This window comes from Hypoxylon fragiforme, assembly GCF_022984875.1.
Source record: "Hypoxylon fragiforme strain CBS 206.31 chromosome Unknown GGS25scaffold_3, whole genome shotgun sequence".
Lineage (NCBI taxonomy): Eukaryota > Fungi > Ascomycota > Sordariomycetes > Xylariales > Hypoxylaceae > Hypoxylon > Hypoxylon fragiforme.
The window spans coordinates 2,335,766-2,354,544 of record NW_026054758.1 but is presented as its reverse complement, the minus strand read 5'-3'; the positions used below and the strand labels follow the sequence as shown (position 1 = coordinate 2,354,544).

General features: G+C 47.6%; 3 protein-coding genes across 3 annotated transcripts; 2 read left to right on the top strand and 1 right to left on the bottom strand.

The window, feature by feature from the left end:
• Nucleotides 1–9,518: 9,518 nt before the first annotated feature.
• Nucleotides 9,519–10,171, top strand: GGS25DRAFT_482190 (uncharacterized protein; the record flags this gene model as incomplete). Its single annotated transcript, XM_049260250.1, has 2 exons — nucleotides 9,519–9,577; nucleotides 9,883–10,171. A coding segment is annotated over exon 2 (289 nt), but the record flags the coding sequence as incomplete, so codon positions are not given.
• Nucleotides 10,172–11,378: 1,207 nt separating this feature from the next.
• On the top strand, nucleotides 11,379–14,291 carry GGS25DRAFT_513461 (AEX-3 domain-containing protein; the record flags this gene model as incomplete). The annotated part of the gene is made up of 5 exons (XM_049262881.1): nucleotides 11,379–11,768; nucleotides 11,821–12,840; nucleotides 12,900–13,136; nucleotides 13,203–13,656; nucleotides 13,717–14,291. The coding sequence occupies 5 exons, from the start codon at nucleotides 11,379–11,381 to the stop codon at nucleotides 14,289–14,291; spliced, it is 2,676 nt and encodes an 891-aa protein (XP_049119062.1).
• Nucleotides 14,292–15,593: 1,302 nt separating this feature from the next.
• Nucleotides 15,594–18,484, bottom strand: GGS25DRAFT_519593 (uncharacterized protein; the record flags this gene model as incomplete). The annotated part of the gene is made up of 2 exons (XM_049263736.1): nucleotides 15,594–16,388; nucleotides 16,526–18,484. The coding sequence occupies 2 exons, from the start codon at nucleotides 18,482–18,484 to the stop codon at nucleotides 15,594–15,596; spliced, it is 2,754 nt and encodes a 917-aa protein (XP_049119061.1).
• Between the last annotated feature and the right edge of the window lie 295 nt (nucleotides 18,485–18,779).

Below are 18,779 nucleotides of genomic sequence, written 5' to 3'. Positions count from 1 at the left end.
TAGAGATACCTAATTGATGTAATACCGAGAATAGGTACCTAACCTAGGTTTGTCAAAAGACTTCGCTTCTGCATTTTGCATCATTAAAGCTCGATCATAGCCCTTTCTTCAATGCTCGATATCGATGCACTATCCGTCGGATGTGCCCCTCTATGGTGAGAAACGTCTCTTCCTGCTTCCATATTTCACTCCAGTACGCCAAGGTCACTCAACAACTCTAGGGGGGCTGGTATCTGATATCTTGGAATTGTCTATACACTATCTGCAATGTTCCTAGATAGCTGAACCCAAACCTAACCCACTTGCCTGCACTTGTCTGCGAGGGCCGAGTCAGTGGGATGAAATACCCGTGAGCCCGTGAGGGAGCCATAGTCCGTGATACGGCAATCCACCTGCCCCCTGACTCCACGGCTCCACCTGGCTTGAAGCTCATAGGAGGCCGTACTGGCATAGCCCCTCCTCATCCTCGTGTCTTCTTTTTCGCCCCCGATCAACAATTTCAATAATTTCTATTACTATCACATATGATTATTCAACAGCCGGAATTGCTGAAGGAACAACACTTTCCGTTTGTTTTAGACGAGGACACTTTGTAATATGTCGAGGATCGACATGCGCATTGTTAGAAATAGAATACAGTTAGGTTAGGTAGGTAGAAAGGTAGCTGTCCAACCTGGTATCAATTTCAGGAACGAGGTCAAATAACGAAACGTCGCAATGTAGTGACCTATGGTGTAGGAATAAGAACCGCCAAAGACACCCCTCTCCAATAGAAACTCTAGGCGAGCTGCAAGTCATTCTTGGCTCCTATGGCAAATGCAATTACCGGCGAGAAACTTCCTTCTCATCATAGTTCTCATCAGCCGTACCTGATGCGCACTGCGAAGCGAACATTGCTAGCATTATCGCCAGCGCAGACACATGAAACGTGTGCCTGACGTTACTCTGCAAAGGGCGACGCGACGTCGAGAGTGAACTCGCACTCGGCGACTAGATCGGAAGCTCAATGCGGTAGACATTGCTGCGATAATAGCATGAAGATCTCCCTCCATGCAAGATCGTCTTCACCACGTATAGGGTAGTTCATTCCTACCTAGGTACATACCTTTACTCATAGTCGCAATCAAGTAACCTCATGGTAAGAACCTGATACGACATAGCATGGATTGGATACCAAAAGTGAAGCCCTACAGCAGCTATAACGTCGCAAGGAAACAACAGCAGATGTGTAAGGACGTCCTAATTCCTGACAGCTACCTACTTTCCGAGGGGGGCAACATAAGTAGGTAGGTACGATACCTAGATTCAAAGGTTTCCGCGGACTACGATGCATTTTTTGCAAGATAAGAAGAAGTGATAATAGACCCGAGGTTTCAACTAGCAACGTATAATAAAGAGACATACATATATAACCGACTAAAAAACTATTATGACCACAAAAGCTCGCTCGCTCGCCCTCTCCCTCCCCCTTGATATGCCGTGCAACCACTTTCCCGCGTGCGTGTTTAATATGTCGACAGCTTATCCCAAGGGCGTATAAGTGGCTGTAAGTGGTTGCAGATAACTGAACTGTTACCCCCAACGATTTTTGCGAGGCGTGCCTACTTTTTGATGGCCGTATTTGAAATGAGAAATAGATAAGCACATGTTTCCAAGTTACCGTAGATAGGTAGACAGGTATACAAATGACCTACAAATAACAATATTTTTCCTCGTAGAGCCAATGGGAGGGACGTTCGGGCTGTCTCCCTTTGCCTGTCTACCTAGGTAGGTACCTAGATATTCTCCCCTCCAGACTAGGTACCTACCCCTTAAGACCTACTTCTGGCGATATTAACATTGGAGCATCTCTCTCGCGCGCAAGCAAGCCAAGATATGCCTGCCTACCTACTAAGACCGAAGGTAGCCCGCATATAACCAGATGAACTTTTTGGAACAGGCAAAGCACTTGTGACGAGGCCCCTCCCCCCCCTCAAGCCCCCCTCTCTCCTCTCTCCTCTTTCTCCCTCCTCTCCCCCCGAAGACAGGAAGACGAATATCCCCTTGCGAAGGACGCACAGCGCGACGAATGACCAAGAGATATGACCGGCCTACAGACAGACAGACAGACGTAATGACTAAGGATGCATGAGGAGAGAGCCGACACGGCTGCTACCCTAGCATAGTAGCACCAGGGAGGTAGTAGCCTAGGCAGATGGGTGGGTATAGGTAGGTAGGAATGGGAACGGCAGATAAAGCTTACCAAATCAGACAGGCCCAAACTACAACGTGTATCCAGTTTTACGCAAGCCCAGCCAGCCAACATCATCGGTTTCGCCTCTCTCTCAGATGGGATTTCTGGGATAGGTAGGTTAGGTATATCTCTCTCTCCTAATCCAGCAATTCAGGTCTTGAGTATCTCCGGTGGATAGCTGGGTAGGTAGGTAGGTAGGTAGGTACCTGGGCATTGACGTAGGTGGTTTTTAACCCCTCTCTTTCTTTCTGTCTTCCCCCCCCCCCCCCCCCCCCCCCCCCCTTTTTCTTCTTTCCTGCTTGCTGGCTGATGGGTGGTCTGTGTAAGAGGGCGTATGCCCACCTACCTGCCTAGTTATTGTGTCATACTTCATGTTGTTTACCTAATTTAGGCTGGGTGATCTAGAATGTGTGTATTCAGGTAGGTAGGTATACAGTCTGAAAAATTGTTGAGACCGGGGCTTGCTTCCCAACGGTCGACCTGCCTACCTATGACACTATAGTGGGATTGGGTAGTAGCACATGCTAGTTATATTCTTCCGTAGGAGAGTCGTCCGGAGGGCGAACTACCAATCTGAAGAGTTTATCTACGGGGGGCGGCGTTCAAGGCACGAAGTTGTCTTGACCACATTTTCTTTTCCTTCATATTTCTCCGTGTCGTATATCCCTCACGGTCATTACAACGGGAGAGCACCTATGCCAGAGAGAGAAAAATGCCAATATTTGCATGTGATAGATGCCATACCTGATACCTGATGGGTGGTTGCTGTTTAAGAAGGTATACAGGTGTTATTGATTCTCAACGAGTCTAGATTCTCAGGGAGTAGACGATCTCATCTAGACTCTTGAACACAAAAAGAAAATTCTCAGGGTTTGAACCCGCTCTGCAAGTCTTCACAAGGGGGGGCGTTTATCGCGTCTAGGCCAGAATGACCGGCGAGAAGACCTAGGCTTGGATTTGCCAGAACCACGTTCACACCATTCATTCGCCTTCGGCATCCAGCATACTTCCAACTGCGGCTATAGGCAGGTCTATTCATGACCAGGGAAGGACAAGGGGGGAGATATGGCTGTTGTATCGTATGATTCAATCTGGATCGTGCCTATGAAGGTCCTCGATTACGTCCCTTGGATTTTGTTGAACTCGTCTATAACACATTTCTTCCAGTGGTTACATTAATATCTGCAAATGTGCCTTTTAAGTGGTAGGTAAGAGAGGTAGGTCTTTTACTCAGTGGCAATGATGTTTGGTAATCTTCAAAGCGACCCCTGACATCCGTACATATCTACCTACACAATAGCTAGATAGTATCAATGAGACACTCTCAAGATGTGTAGGTCTACCAAACTTCACTCACCCTATTACTTCCTTCTAAGTGAAGTTCGGGTTGGTACTCAAGATTCAGATCATATGTCACGTATTAGCATGGCACATCTACAATATGATCCCTTTTTGATGGCAGAGCACCAACTCAAAGAGCACACCCAGCCGAGTGTCACAGCCGCGGAGGGTTTTGTCTGATGCTAGACACGTGATGGTTCAGATTATATAAGTATACCCAGAGCTGAAGAGGAGTTATATGAAGGAATTGGTACCTGCCTTGGGAGTGTATATCATATTTTCTATGAATACTGGACACTTACTCCGCGAGTTTAGGTTGACATTCACTATATGCCCCCGAGCAGTCGACAGATATTCTTCGTCGAACTCAATAGGCAGACCTTGGGAGATACCGTTACCATGAATTAGCAAGACGGCTTTTAAATAGATAATTGGAGTGTCAACAACCCCTTATACAGAGTTCATGTAGATGTATTGCTATTATCCAATATAATTGTGCGAACGATGTGAATGAGATAATCTAGCCATAGGATCCAGGTACCCAACGTCACTATGCGAGCTTGTGTAGAGGGCAGTTGGCTGTGCCATAGTGTGAAGTGAATACTTATTAACTTCCCTTTGAGACTACTTATGGATGTCAGGAGTCGGTATTTCTACATGTATACCTAAATAATCCCTTCGTCTACTATCCCCTAGGCCTAACTATCTTTTCTCAGGCCAACGCTTGAAACCAAGACATGCTGATTAGGTACCTACTCCAGATATCAGCGTATAGTCGACGTGTGAAATCAGTCTATGAATTCTGAACAAAAGTATTAGCAAGGTGCTGTAATAAGAGTTTTAGAGTCTCTACTAGGACCACTGCATATCGCAGTCTATCTAGTAAGTAGATAGGGGTATCCATTTACAGGAGAAGGAGAGGTAGGGGATAACCAGAAGCATATTCCAGGGATAGGTAAGTATGGCAGGTGATCTAAGTTGCTACGAGTCACGAAAGCCAACCCCAGGGCAACTGCTTTGCGAGGTTAGGATGGTTTAGGATAACTGTTGTTCATAGCACAAGACATCCTTCCAACACGACGTATTTCTTTCTGAAGCTACCTAATACCTATATACCCAGTATAAGCCAAAGACCATTGCCACAGACCGACGTGGATCCGTAGCTCACCTCGGCTCACCGAGATGCCGGTAGGACAAAGCCTGCCCTAACGCCAACCAAGCAGGCGAAGGAACGACCACAACCACGTTGTAATGCAGATAAGTAGATGCCTATATTAGGAAAGAGGGCTACTTGTAAACAACAGCCTCTTCCGAGACTTAGTCTCAGGCTAGCCTTGCAACACTCACTAGCTCGGTGAGAATTATCTTAAGATAGGTAGGTAGGCACTTTAGTTTTTCTACACCTAGGTAAGACCGAGGCATAATCTGACTTGATATACTCTGGGCCTGGAGCGTGATCACGAAGAGCAACCACCTACCTACCTATCTACCTACCTACTACTTAGGTACTCTCCTTTCTCGTGATGCAGCCGTCGTAGTTTAGGATTTAGGGTCGTGTCGTATGTTTCGCAAATCTAAGTAGGTAGGTACCTAGTAGACAGGGAGCAGGTTATCTGTATACTTAGGTATATAATGCGTATATATCGTCGTAGTGTTCGTAGGCTTGTGATTCTCTGTACAACAACGAGACTGTTCCCATGACTTCGGATCTGGCCTTGTGATATTCAGGGACAAGGTCTCTGCCGTGCTACATGAACTCGCGGGGAGGTGAAGGGAGCATGTGCTTGATGGAAGGGGGTGGGTGTTGTGTCTGCTGTCGTCCTCCGTGCCAAGTAGGAGAGGAGGGGGGGCATTGTATAAACAGATGCGAGACTTCCCTATCTGTTTCCCCCCGTTACCAGACGCGAGAAAGAGGTCATCAGTAATAGAACTTTCTACCTGTACAACGACCGAAGGGGAATGTTACGCGTAGGTACGCCACAATGAGTGTACCCGCCACAATGACCTTGACGAGAGTAACTCCTAGCCAAGAGCCGCGCGGCTAACGCTTCGTAACAATCTTTAGCGGTCTTACCTTTGTCCAAAGCTAAGGAGATTAGCCCTTGATTTGGCACCTGTCAGTGATGATCATCTTTTGCGGGCGATCCCTTTGGCTCTAGCCTCGAACATCCGCGAGGGTTGTGTCATTGCGCCACACCCGTTTGTTGTTCGATACAGAAGTCCATGCTTTCTGCTGTCACGGATGTCAGCCTTGCCACCTCTTCACTGGGTAAGGTCTAGACAGCACTTGAGTTTTCTAAACTTTGTTCGTTTGTGTTGGTGCTCGGACGAAGAACGACGGTTGTGTATCTCGCTAACTTAGCTTAGTAGGTAAGTAAGTATACCCACTAGGTATGTCAAGCGCAGTTACTAGCGGCATCGTCTTCGGCAAAATAACAATTATCTTTGATAATCGGCGAGCTGAAAGCAATAAAGGGCTGAGTAGTAACGAGGTTCGCCGGAGTTCAGCTCGACCTGGAGATACTGCCTAAGTAAGTAGGCTACTACCCATGTGGATATTTGTGGGATCTAGCGAGAGACAATTACTTGATGAAAATATCCTTCCTGCTTATCACAGAGGAGTTCATACAGTACTAGGTAGCGGTGGCGAGAAATGGCTATTCTGGCTCGTTATGAAGTTCACATAATTATTGAACTTTTGGCTTTGGGGAAGGCCGGAAAGGTTGGTAAGTTAACTGAGGGGGACGACGCGCAATTATTGACGAGGTATCTCCTGATACCTTAATGTGGCTGTCTTTGCTGCCGCGTCCATACATAACCGAAAGAAGCAAATTTACTATATTTAGTATGCAGTTTTTTGTAGGATGGCAGTTGGCTTGACCATCGTGAATATATTCTTAATCAAGTTGAAACAATTCTGTGTAAGGAATAATATAACTACATGTAGTTATGTAGGTAGGTAAGTACAAATCACATATGAAGGTAGATGGTACATTGCATGGATAACTTTAGCTACGTAATACAGTACTACGTAGGTAGCGCACTAGCTGCCCACCTAATAGACTAATAGACTCCTAGTCAGTGGTCAGTGGTCACTGGTCACTGGTCACGATGCTGATATTATCTAAACGTAGTACTATGTCGTAGCCCTTGGTTCTTGGTAAAAGGATACAGGGATGATGCTTGCCTACAGTGACGATACTTATATAACTATGCAGATATGGTTTGCAGAGATTGTTTACATATGTAGGGGCTTGATACGTACGACGTGGTATGTCGGTAGAAGAGAGATCGATTCAATTGACCCTCTTTCTTCTCCTTCATTTCTCCGCTATTTTTTTTAATGACATGGATATACATTTTATTTTGTATGGTAATTTGAATTCGTCGGGTTAGATTTCTGGAGTTGTAATAAATTTCTGGAGTTCCCTAGGTCTAGGTCAGAACACCAATTCACGTGGGAGTGGGAACAGTTGAAAGGAAGAGGAAGCAGCCGAGCGACCTTGCCTAGTAGCCATGAGCTCGGTTCGTATACTATCCCCAAGTCAGCGTTAGCGTTGAACGAATGTAACCAGAGTAGCTCTTAAAACGGTTAGGCCAGGGGTAAAAACCAAGATCCAGCTTCCAAGGTGGGCTAGCTCAAGCTTGATTTGCTACGTTCTAATCGTTAAGTAATCGTTAAGCCCCTCATTGCGTCAACTTGTCAACCCGTTACTACTAGGTAAGTAAGCTACTAGGTACCCTCGGTAAGTCCTTTATTGTCCTAGGTTAGGTAAATACTACTAGGAGGTAGGTATTAAAGAAGTTGAAAAAATCATTATATCGAGTCCAGTTTCTTCAATACGGAATACACTATTGAGTTGCTAAAGAATAAGTTGGAAACATCATTGAAGTACTTACATACATGTAGTGTACCTAGTAGTACATGTAATTACTAATTACATATGTAGATGTGTATGCTTTTGATAGTTCCTGGGTAAGGTAGGACTATGAAGGTAGGGAAGATACCTAGGTTAGTACTGTAATTACTTATTCGCCTAGAATATCAATGTTTGCGTAGCACACAGATTATTTTACATGCAATTCGGTAGTTGTACGTGCATGAGAATGATGAGATACATAGTATTGCTCAGGAACCGCAGATTACCGCCCAATTGAAACACGTGGGATCGACGATTCTATTCTATGCGACGATCATCTCTGGAACGTTTTATAAATTCCCACCACCATCAAGGAGGCCAATTGAAACCGAATCGGTATTTCTGTGAAGGATATCTACCTGGTGTTTGATGAGTTGGCATCCGGGACCATGTTCCTATTCGTCGATGTATAGTGATATAAGGTGGAAGAGCGCAGGTCGATTCTGCAGCATACATTACATGTATGCATGTAGTATTGTGACAAAGTTCCAGATTTTGATGACCAGGAACATCAATCATATCACAGCAACTGCGTGATTCAAGTTGCTGCAGCACGCATGCAGAACTAGGAAGCATGTTTTAATAATAGGCCTGTTAAGGCTCCCCCTTTGTTCCCAGCCCTTGCAGCTCCATATGTCCTGATGCTGCCAATCGTGCGAGTTGCAATTAAGCCGATTGGCCACAGCCCAAGACTTTCAGTCTGGTGAGAGGATTACGGCCAAAGTAGCAATATATCTGTTTCAAAGATGGATCGGACTTCTCTCACGATTGATCGCCTGGAGTACATACATAGTACAGTAGTGATGTTGCTTCCCGCTCTGCATCTGCAGCTTTTTCAGTGATTAGTATTCAGTAGATTCCCGTTTGCATGCCTACCTACACTACACTACCTACTGACTTATGTGCATGATATCAATAGTTAGTAGATGGAGACATCGATGTCAATCATTGAATGGTGTACTTCGTACATATGTATGTGTGTAGGCCTCCAGTGGTAGTAAGTAGACCTTTCGCAATCCACGCCGTCGGGAATCGAACCGAATTATAATTAAAAGTAGCGATTTTCCTCGCCTTAATCCCGTTCTGGTTCTAATGGCAGGGTTAAGGGATTAATAGGTGAGGTCGGAAAAGGATTCGTGATTCGTTTGGCAGCTGGGCAGCTTTTGGCTTACTGATTTCTATCTACAATTCTACATAACCTAACCATAGACTATTCTGCTTTTAAATGGTGGGGGAACCACAACGGTGGGTCAAAGCGTGCATAAGTCCGTATGTACAACATAGGGAGGGGAATCACAGAATCCAGTTTTCGACATTTTCTCTACCTAGGTAAGATGAATTATTGGGACCATGGAAGAGACCGGAAGGGCAATGGCTTGAAACGGAAAACAAATCTCTCGAAAAGGAAAACTCATGTCGTATGTGTAGTAGTTCAAATGTTTGTCGTCTACGATCATCGTAATGTATTTACTGAATCTAGGCAGGTATCCGTGCTCATCTGGGGTATCATGGATGAGATATCATCTTGGATAATGCCATCCCACCACCCACGTTGATAATCCTATCTTTGCTCCTTGCTCTTAAATAGCCATAGTGGTATCTATGGTTTACTGCAATGATACCTACAACATGGCCACATACTGGGTAATTGCTATGTAAGCATGTAGATGATATTCAACTCCCCCTCGTATTTGACGATGTCATAGTGGTGCGATGCGTCGAGTCGAGTCGGTGACGAGCTGAGAAGCACTGACTCAGTGGTGCCAGCCACCGCATACTGATGTTGAGCCAAAGACTTCGGAAGCCTTCAAATCGTGCAGGAGACGATCTGTAATGTTGTAGAACGATGCATACCAACTATGTAGGTATTGTTTACATAGTAGGTATGCAGTCCTAAGCCTCGCAGAGTTTCGTTTGATCTGAGACGTTTCTTACTTAGCTAGGTTAGGTAAATGATGCGAAGCATCATGGGCAATAAAGCCGCGGCTTATCGTCTCACAGGTAGGTATAAGGCCTATCTATGCACAGGGTTGCTTCTTATGTTTCTTGTGTTTCTTCACGAGGGATATTGAACATCACCTGCCTTCATTTATGTAAGAAGCCATCTCATGAGATTTCTATTCGCCTTCAAATGTTTGTCTTCACACTGTGTTGATCTAACTTAGGGAACTCACAGGGCTACATAACATTGAACATTGAACATTGAACATCGAAAGCTTCAACTTGCAAGGTATTATATGAGAAAGTACCTTGTACCATCCCTTCTGTTCAACTTCAAATGTTTATCATCATTGATGTTATTCCGTTGGATTTAAAGTTACAGTTAATTTCTTAACCTAAACCTTTTCCTGGATGCGCATTAAATAAACCTAGAAAAGCTTGACGCGTATGAGCTTAATTCGATCGTTGGGCATGCTTACCTACCTAGGGTACCTTACTTATGTAATAAGCTGGTTGCTTGACGTATTCCAACAAAACCACCTGCAGTCTACAGGCTATTACAGGTCAGATCGTACGTATGGCTTTTTCTTTTTTTGCCAGACGGTGAGCTACTTGATGATAGCTCGCTCTCGGTGTGGCTTCCAACAACGTACGTACAAAAAGAAAGAAAAAAAAAAAAAAAAAAAAAAAAAAAACCGGCCCCTTTTTCAAGGTTGGCGATGTTCCACTTTGGTTGCTCAACTTGCTTGATTATTGGTCATGATGTAAAATACAAGTGGGTCGCCGAATTTTTGAGATTACCAGGGAGCCCGGCATAGCTTTGCGCTAAGGGAGGATCTAGTCTGGGTGTAGCTTGAGTCCCCTGCTCAATTGGTCAGGACTAAGCTCTTAGAAGTATCTGCTACGACAGCTAATGTTACATCGGCAACCAGCATGATAGGTAGAATAAACAAATGGTCACCAATCTCAGGGTAAATTTCTACTCGAACACTAATTCCATAGGTGTGTTTTCCCCCCTTTGCATACGAGTACATATGTACCTAATACATGATATACATGATCGAGTCCCATTTCTACCCTTCCATTTTCGAATGTCGATCCCCTGGAACGCCAGGCATACATCAGTTCTTTCGCCGTACAACCCCACTTGTTATTTCCCCGTTCCTAGAACGTTCCCTGACAAAGTCCCTGTAAGTTGTAACACTGGCCTCGTTGAAAGCTTTCCTCGTTTGGGGCCGTGTCACACCTCTTCTTACTTGTGCATCACCCTATCCCAGCATTTCCCAGCAGGTCCAGCATCAATTAAGGCATCTCCAATACCCTACCAATACCCTAGCCTTGACAAGCTGAGGTATTCTACTAGGTATTGTATTGTACAATACACAGTACCAAGTACCTACATGGTAGCCCTGAGATAGCAGCTGGGTCAACAGTGCTAGGTACCTACATAGCAGGGTCTAAACCAGAACGCATTGACTTCTTGTCTGCTTCGGTCTATCGGGGCAAATCTCCCTTCTCGCACTCTGTCCGACACACCCTTATTTTTCTCTTACCTAGACCCTCCTGCTTCATATCACGTCTCTCCTTTTTTCTCTCTTGAGCGCCATTCTCCTCTCCACCCTCCTTTTGCTTCATCTTTCTTCCCCCCCACTCGAGCAGTTACAGCAAGTCTGTATTCTGTCCTTCATCAACTAACAACAAGCCATCGCTCGTTGCTTAGTGAGTTAGTTGGCGGTTCGTTTTTGATCTCTTAAGATTGGATCAGAAACAAGTCGGATGTGGGAGGGTCTTTCGTTCGAGAGGCCGCGTACCATAATTCCTTCGTAAACGATTTGGATTGGATTTGACAATTCGGTAACTTGGTTTCAACAGGCTTCTGTTGTAACAATTTGATTTTGGAACAATTATTACGACTTCATACGACGGAAGGTGTATTTACTACCATGGCGCCTTCACTTAACACTCATTCTTCTTTCACGCGCCCGCGAACAAGCGAACGCGATGCTCGGCCGAGCACTCGCGACCAGAGCGACAACAACTTGATAATCCCGAGCAGGACCTCCTCTCTTCATTCACGCATTACGCAGCCAATTCCTTCAACCCTCAATGTGAAGCCTCAGCAACGAACACCCAAGACCTTGACCCATGCCTACATGGTATGTGGTGTTGGAAGGGAACCGTCGCAATGGGTGAAAGCTCCCGCCACCACCCAGGGAAAGATTGGCCATATGAAAGGTGCCGTTGGTCAGTTTTGGTTGCCTGAAATTCTGGGAAGCAGTCCTCGTCTGGAGCAGGATAATGAGGTCGCTCGATCCTTGCATGCTGCTATGAGGGTAAGTTTGTTAAGGACACTTGATTTTGTTGGTAGCGTACTGATTTTCAAAGGCATGTTTCCCCCATGATGTCGAGATTTGCACTGGTCGAAGCCAGCCTCATTGCGTTCATCATGCTTTCGTTCTACAACAAGATTCGTCACATACGCTTTACGGTATCTGTCTGCGTGTTTGGTCAAGGGCGGATGAGAAGAGGGCAGAGACGATAAGGGACCTCAGGAAGCGTACTGAGACGGATTACTATGACAACCCCGACGAAACTTACTGGATTCCGTATTGCCTGTCGTTCCTTTCTCGATACCCGTTGTACAATCTTCTGGGCGATTACTTACGAGGGATGTGGATTCACTGGAATAAGGCCACGAATCTGTTCCACGCTGAGGAAGTATCGCGAATTCTCAGTTTCCCCGCGCCGCGATTGAACGATTTGGTCCGAATAGACATGAAGGATTATGCCCTTTGCTACCAATTCCCATCTTCGCCAACAGGGTTCCAAAACTTCGCCATGTGGCCTCTGTGGACGTGTCTTTCGGTTCCTAACATTGTCGGCGTGATCGAGGCTGCCATATCCCCTACGAGGCGTATAATATTCGTCAGTCACTACCCTGCGATGTTGACAATGGCCGCCGAAACTATCCGATTCTGCGTCCGAGTATACGAGTGGAGCGGTCTTTACGTGCCCGTTGTCCACGCTCGCCACGCAAAGGAACTGGTCGATGAGCCCGGCCCGTACATCCTCGGTATCACTGCAGAATGCAGGTCTCTATTCACCGCCCCGAATGATGCCCTCGTCGTCGACTTGGATCGCAATTTCGTTCTTACTTCCAGCCCGCCAACTGCACTCAACTCGAGCCAGCGCAACAAGTTTGTTACTCGATTGACACAAGCCCTAAACGGGGATGTCACGCCTTCCGGTGTCCCTCAACATCTACGCTCTGCTTACGGTGGTGGTAAATTGGTACCAGCAGGTCAGATCATTGTTATGCGAGGAGAGGTAGAGTCTATTCAGGACCCCGAATGGTGGAACCAGGACTCTGTAATGTCTGTGATGGACCATGTCTGTGAAAAGCTGGTAAGTATTCTGTTGAATCTTTCTTGGGATTTGGACACGACATTAATCATTGATTGTAGGGCCGTAACACCGGACTGAAAGCTGTTTTCGGTGGTTCCGTTAAGAAGCCTCTGATGACCAAGGTGTCCATGAGGCACCTGAACGAGATCGTGAGAGAGCGCAACCAGTACTCTCGCGATGCCATGGAAGCATGGCAGGATTTCATCAACCTGAAGGGCCGCATGGAAACCGAGCTTGCCAAGGTTACCAAGCGGAACAACTACTTGGTCGAAGAATTGGAGAGCTGGAAACAACAGGTAAGATTATACACTAGTTGTATTTGTTTTTGGTGGTACTGAATGATGCTAATGCGGAATCTATAGTTCCTCAAGTTCCAAGCTTTCGCTGAGACGCTCACTAAGGAGACCCAGGATCTCAAGGTGAAGATCGAGACCCACAAGCGTGAGAACCGCAGACTCGGTGGTCTCATCGACCAACAGAAGGATGATAACGCCCGCCTCTCTGTTCGTCTTACCGGTACCGAGAAGCAACGAGACGATGCTCTCGAAGCCCTTGTTCTTCAGCAAGAGATTGCCGAGGAGCTCGAACGAGAACGTAAGCGAAACAAGAAGGAACTGGCTGCCCTTCAGCACACGAATGTTACGATCATTCGACAACGTGACGAGGCTCGGCGTGTTGTCCTCCACTTGCGCAGTCTAATTGGCGGACAGTCGCATCACATGGAGCATTTGGTTCAATCTCTAACTACGCGTGATGATCTCGCTAGTGAGATCGAAGAAGGCTTCGAGGAAGATGGTGACAGGGAATCTCGTGACAGTGAGTTGATTCCTCATTGAATCCTGCTCCTCAAATTGGATTTGCTAACATGCATTCAAGGCCGCTCACTACAGAGCTCCAGTCGGGCAACCAACCGATTTTCCACCGCTAGCTTCAACGACGTTGCAGACCGTCACCTCAAAGATAAGACTGATGCCATCTCCCACATTATTAGGAATATTGCGGAGCAGTGCCAGGCTGCTGTAGAGGGTCTTCAGCTTGCGCAAGACGCCGAGATCGAGTCGTCTCGATCACCTCGTCGAACCAGTGCCATGTCTACCGTCACTAGTGACGATGGCCACTCAGCAGCCTCTTCGGAGGTCGGCGACGATAGCCTTCTACGCCCCTCTAGACGTGCGTCTAGCATTCCTCCAACACCGGATTTGATCCCCAACCGAAGCAGCACATCGATGTCGATGGCTTCGACTATGACGACTCCTGAGCGATCCAGCCAGCAGTACAGCATTTCAAACGACATCCCCACGAAGATCCTGGAGGATGACGAAGACGATTTAGCTGACCGAAGCGAGGCTGAGACAATGTCTCAGGAGCCCGGCCTTGTTGGCAAGCATGCCTCAAGCCTTATTCACCGCCCTTCTGGCGCTAGAATCAGTGCCCTCGGTGGTACCCGCTAAGGGTTTATTTATTGATCTTGATTGATCTTGACTCGTTGCATGTATGGGAGTCGGTGGTGCCACGTTTCAAGATTTCCTTTTGAGGGGAGAGACTTCTGAGGAGTGGAAGGTTTTCTATGTATCTTTCCCCCCCGATACCTGTGCATATGGATTTGCTTTATACCTCACGGCCTGCTGACGGACCGGAACGGCGTTTTACTCGGCCAAGAGTTCCCTCGGAACTTTCGCTCTTTTTTTTCTTTTCCTACAATTCTTGTGGCCTGTCCAGGTCCTCTCTAATTTTCCTTCAGCAATAAGTGCGACGAGACTTAGTAGGCTATTTAGTAGCCTAGAGACTTACAAGGGCCTGTTAGGTTACGTTGTTGGTTGTTGTAAGGAAAAAGATGCAATGAAAAGAGTCATTTCATCTCTTATGTGTATATTGCTGCGCTCGCCTTCAGCCTGCTTTCCCTGGGATGATTGGATGTCTTCTATCTTTAATTGCTTCCGTTATATCTTTCCCGCATTGTCGGAAAGATGAGATGTAAAACTGCCTACACGTTAAACTATTCTGCTCTTCAATAAGTGACATTGCCTTTTCATCTTCTTACCTTCTTTTCGGTTTATATTCTTGGTGATTAAGTAATTGATTCTTGACACTCGATGTCTTCATATTTTTAATTGTTGCTAGGTACTAAGATGCCTCAATTCGTATGCCTGTCTAGGCTGAGGTGTTTCTTGTTGTTTTCAGCAAATCGAAGAGGGCTTTGTCTCTTTGTCTTAAGGGGGGCTCTCTCGTGAGTATATCATCAAGGTTACTTCTAGGTTGTAACATTCAACATCTTCTAGTCGGCTCCTTCTGACTTTAGGTATATTGTCCTTACTAGATACTATAGCTTGTTCAGTTAGTAGTGTATTAGTAGGTATTCAACGCGGAAAATCTGTCTGAAGGCTATGTTCAGTGTTCACGCAGCATCGGGGATGATTGGTGTCTTCCATAGGTACCTAGACATCCAGTCAGACAATCGTCATAAACAAAGATGTTTTAGATTTTCTAATTTCTATTAGGTAGATACCTATCTATCAAGTGTTCTATCAGGGTACCTAACCTATCAAATGCTCTATCTGGTTATGAGTGCATACCGCCGCGTAAGATAAAACAGATCGTTTATCACGGTTAAACAAGAAAACAGGCAAATGACATGAACCTTTTGGGACACCCACTCTCTCTCTCTCTCTCTCTCACACACACAAACACTATCTATTCATCTATCTAATCCCCTCCTTCCCGTCAAAAGCGTCTACTAGGCTTAATTTATCTATTTAAGCCGGGCCATTGGGCTCAAGCAACTTCGCGAACAAAGACCAGGCCAAGTCGGCCTGGGCCGCGATCGCCTTCCTCTCATCGGGGCGGCCAAGGGTGGCGGCGACGAAGGCGGTGCCGCAGTACGTGGGCTCGGCGTCGTCGGGTTCGTCGAGGAAGTTCAGCTTGGCGATGGGGTTGATCGTGCAGATGGGGCCGACCATCATGGCGGCGGCGTCCTGCGTGAAGATGTCGAGGTTGATGGCGCGCAGCGTGTGGGCGATGTCCTGCACGTGGACCATGGAGCGCACGGCGTGCAGGCGGCCGCCGCACCAGAGCTCCTCGCCGTCGAAGAAGGGCCTGATGCAGGGGTAGAAGAAGAGGGTGAGGCGCTCGTTCTTGGCCTCGAGGCGGGCGACGAGCTGCTTGAGGGGCGTGATGATGTCGCTGCGGATGCGGGCGATCTTGCGCGCGGCCTTGTCCGGGTCGTTGGCCGCGAACGGGTTGAGGAAGTCGAGGATGTCGGTGCTGAGCTCCCGCGCGATGGTGGCCTCGTCGTACTCCGCCTCCGGCGCGACCACGCGCGCGCTCGCCCACCGCATGATCAGCGCGCGCACCACCTCCGTCTCCATGTTCTGGTACAGCGCCAGCTCGTGCACGTCCGCGTAGTACTGCAGCCAGATCAAGAAGCTCCTCGCGCTCTTGTACTGCCGCGCCGCGACGACGATGGCCGACTTGCTGCTCACGGCCCGCACGTAGTCGACGACGGCGTCGTGGGCGAGCCCCTGCGCCGTGTTCCCTACTGCTTCCAAGGTCTGGGAGAGGAAAAGAGAGGTTAGTTTTTGGAAAAAAAGAAAAGGCGGGACAAAAAGGGGGAGGGGGGGAGGGGGGGAGGGGAGAGGAATTCTTATGAAGAATAAGAGTGTAGAAAAAAAAAAGGGAGAGAACTTACCTTCGCAATGTCATTGATAGACTCTTCGGTATGAATCCTTTCCCCGTTCGGGCCTGTGGGAGCGGCGGCAGCCTGGTTCATTTTTGTGGTTTTGGGAGTAGCAGTCTGGCTCTTTTTGGTGGTGCTGAGAGTAGTAGCCTGGGTCGGATTTCCGGCGAAAAGAGGAGGACCCAGGCTCTTTTTGGTGGTTTTGGGAGTAGCAGTCTGGCTCTTTTTGGTGGTGCTGAGACTAGCAGTCTGGCTCTTTGTGGTGGTGCTGGTAGTAGCAGTCTGGCTCTTTTTGGTGGTGCTCTTTTTGGTGGTGCTGGGGGGAGTAGCAGTCTGGTTCTTATTTGCGGTGCTGGGAGTAGCAGTCTGGCTCTTTTTGGTGGTGCTCTTTTTGGTGGTGCTAGGGGGAGTAGCAGTCTGGTTCTTATTTGCGGTGCTAGGAGTAGTAGCCTGGTTCTTTTGTGTGGTGCTGGGAGTAGGAGCCTGGTTCTGGGTACCGGCGGAGGCAGCAGCAGCATCAGGCTGGTTGATGGTGATGGAAGAAGGCCACTTGATCTGGCCGTCGCGAGGCCAGTTCTGGGTCCAGTCATAGGGGCCAGCTGGGGCCCTTGGATTGGCGTCTATCTTGCCGGTCTTGTCGTGGTCCATGAGGACGGCCTGCTGGTACTTGAGCATCACGTTGATGGCCTGGGTGCGGTCGTGGATGGAGTGCAGCTTGTCGTTGACCGTGTCGGTCGGGTGCAGCTGGGTCCCGCTGTGCAGAGCCACCAACTGGGCTTTGAGCACGTCGTACTCGGCCTGGTACTTCATGAGGTTCTCCTGCGTTCGCGCGATCTGGGACTGCGCCACGAAAGGGAGCATCTGGCCCCGCTCCTTCTTCAGCTCGATGACCGACTCGAGCAGCTCCTTGTTCGTCGCTTCCAGCTCATTGATCCTGTGCTGGTGTCTCTCCTTCTGCGGGAGCGACCAGATCGTGTTCTTCCATGTGTCAGCCGTGATGCTGCCCGGTGGTAACGGAGTCGCCCCTGCTTCGGCTAGTTTCTGGGACAAGTATGAGTGAGGCACGACATGGTCGGTTGTGGTTCGTAGCATAGCGGCTACCGTATCGATGTACGGGTCTATTTCTTCATCTTCGTCTATGTCTCCATTGGTCGGGGTTGCAGTAGGCTGGTTGACAGGAGGTGGGTTGACAGGAGGTGGGTTGACAGGAGGCTGGTTTCCAGTAGATTTGGTGGTAGGTGTCGAAAGGTCGCCGGGCGTTGCAGTCGGAGTTGGCATCATGCTCGGCCTAATCGGTTTTTTAACTGTGGGCGTTGTGTTCGTTTGGCCCGGTACGGTCAGTAGGTCCGATGTGTTCGTTTGGCCCGGTATGGTCAGTAGGTCCGATGTGTTCGCTGTGCCCGGTATGATCAATGGGGCCGGTGTATGCTTTTGGCCCGGTACGGTCAATAGGTCCGATGTGTTCGCTGTGCTCGGTATGGTCACTGGGCCTGGTACAGGTGGTTGTGAAGCGGGCACACCCACTGTCTTCTGTACCGCTTCCTTTTTGTCATCTAACTTTGCTCTCTTGTTTGCAATTGGGTCTTGCGTCGCTTCCTGGGTGGTATCTAGCTTTGTTCTCTTGTTTGCAGTTGTCTCTTTCGTCGTTTCCTGGATGGTGTCTAACCTTGTTCTCTTGTTTGCAATCCCGCCATGTCTGAAATCCTTACTACTAATCCTGTTTAGTCTGTTTTGGCTGGTAGGTGTTGTAGAAGCTTTCGCTCCAGATGCAGATGTAGTGGCATTCTTGCCAGTCGCATCGGCCTGGCCATCTGCGTCTTCTACTTGACTAAAGCGTGTTGCTATATTATTCAGTCTGTCCAGTCGGCTGCCTATTTTAACCGCACGCGTAATGCCGACTGGTCTGCTACCAACTGCCGGTACATTTCCCCTCTGGCGACGGCGGTTGACAAATTCTTGAAGTGCTCCCATCTTGAACGCTTTGTTCCAAGTCTTTGAGAGTACTAGGTGTAGATTCAGATATTGTTTTGTTTGATTGTTATCTGTGTCTGTTAAAACGGTACCGAGAAGATTCCAAGGTTATCTTAAGGTGACGATAGACAGTTTAGAGATATTGCTCTGACTCTTTCGGTTTCAAGCTGATGACTGAGAAGATGGTTAGTTATATTTTTCTGAGACTATACAATTATTTTGTCTAGATACTTTGTCTTGGAGTCAACTGGCGCACGTCGACAAAGTACATGTACCTTCACTGATCGTTGTACTG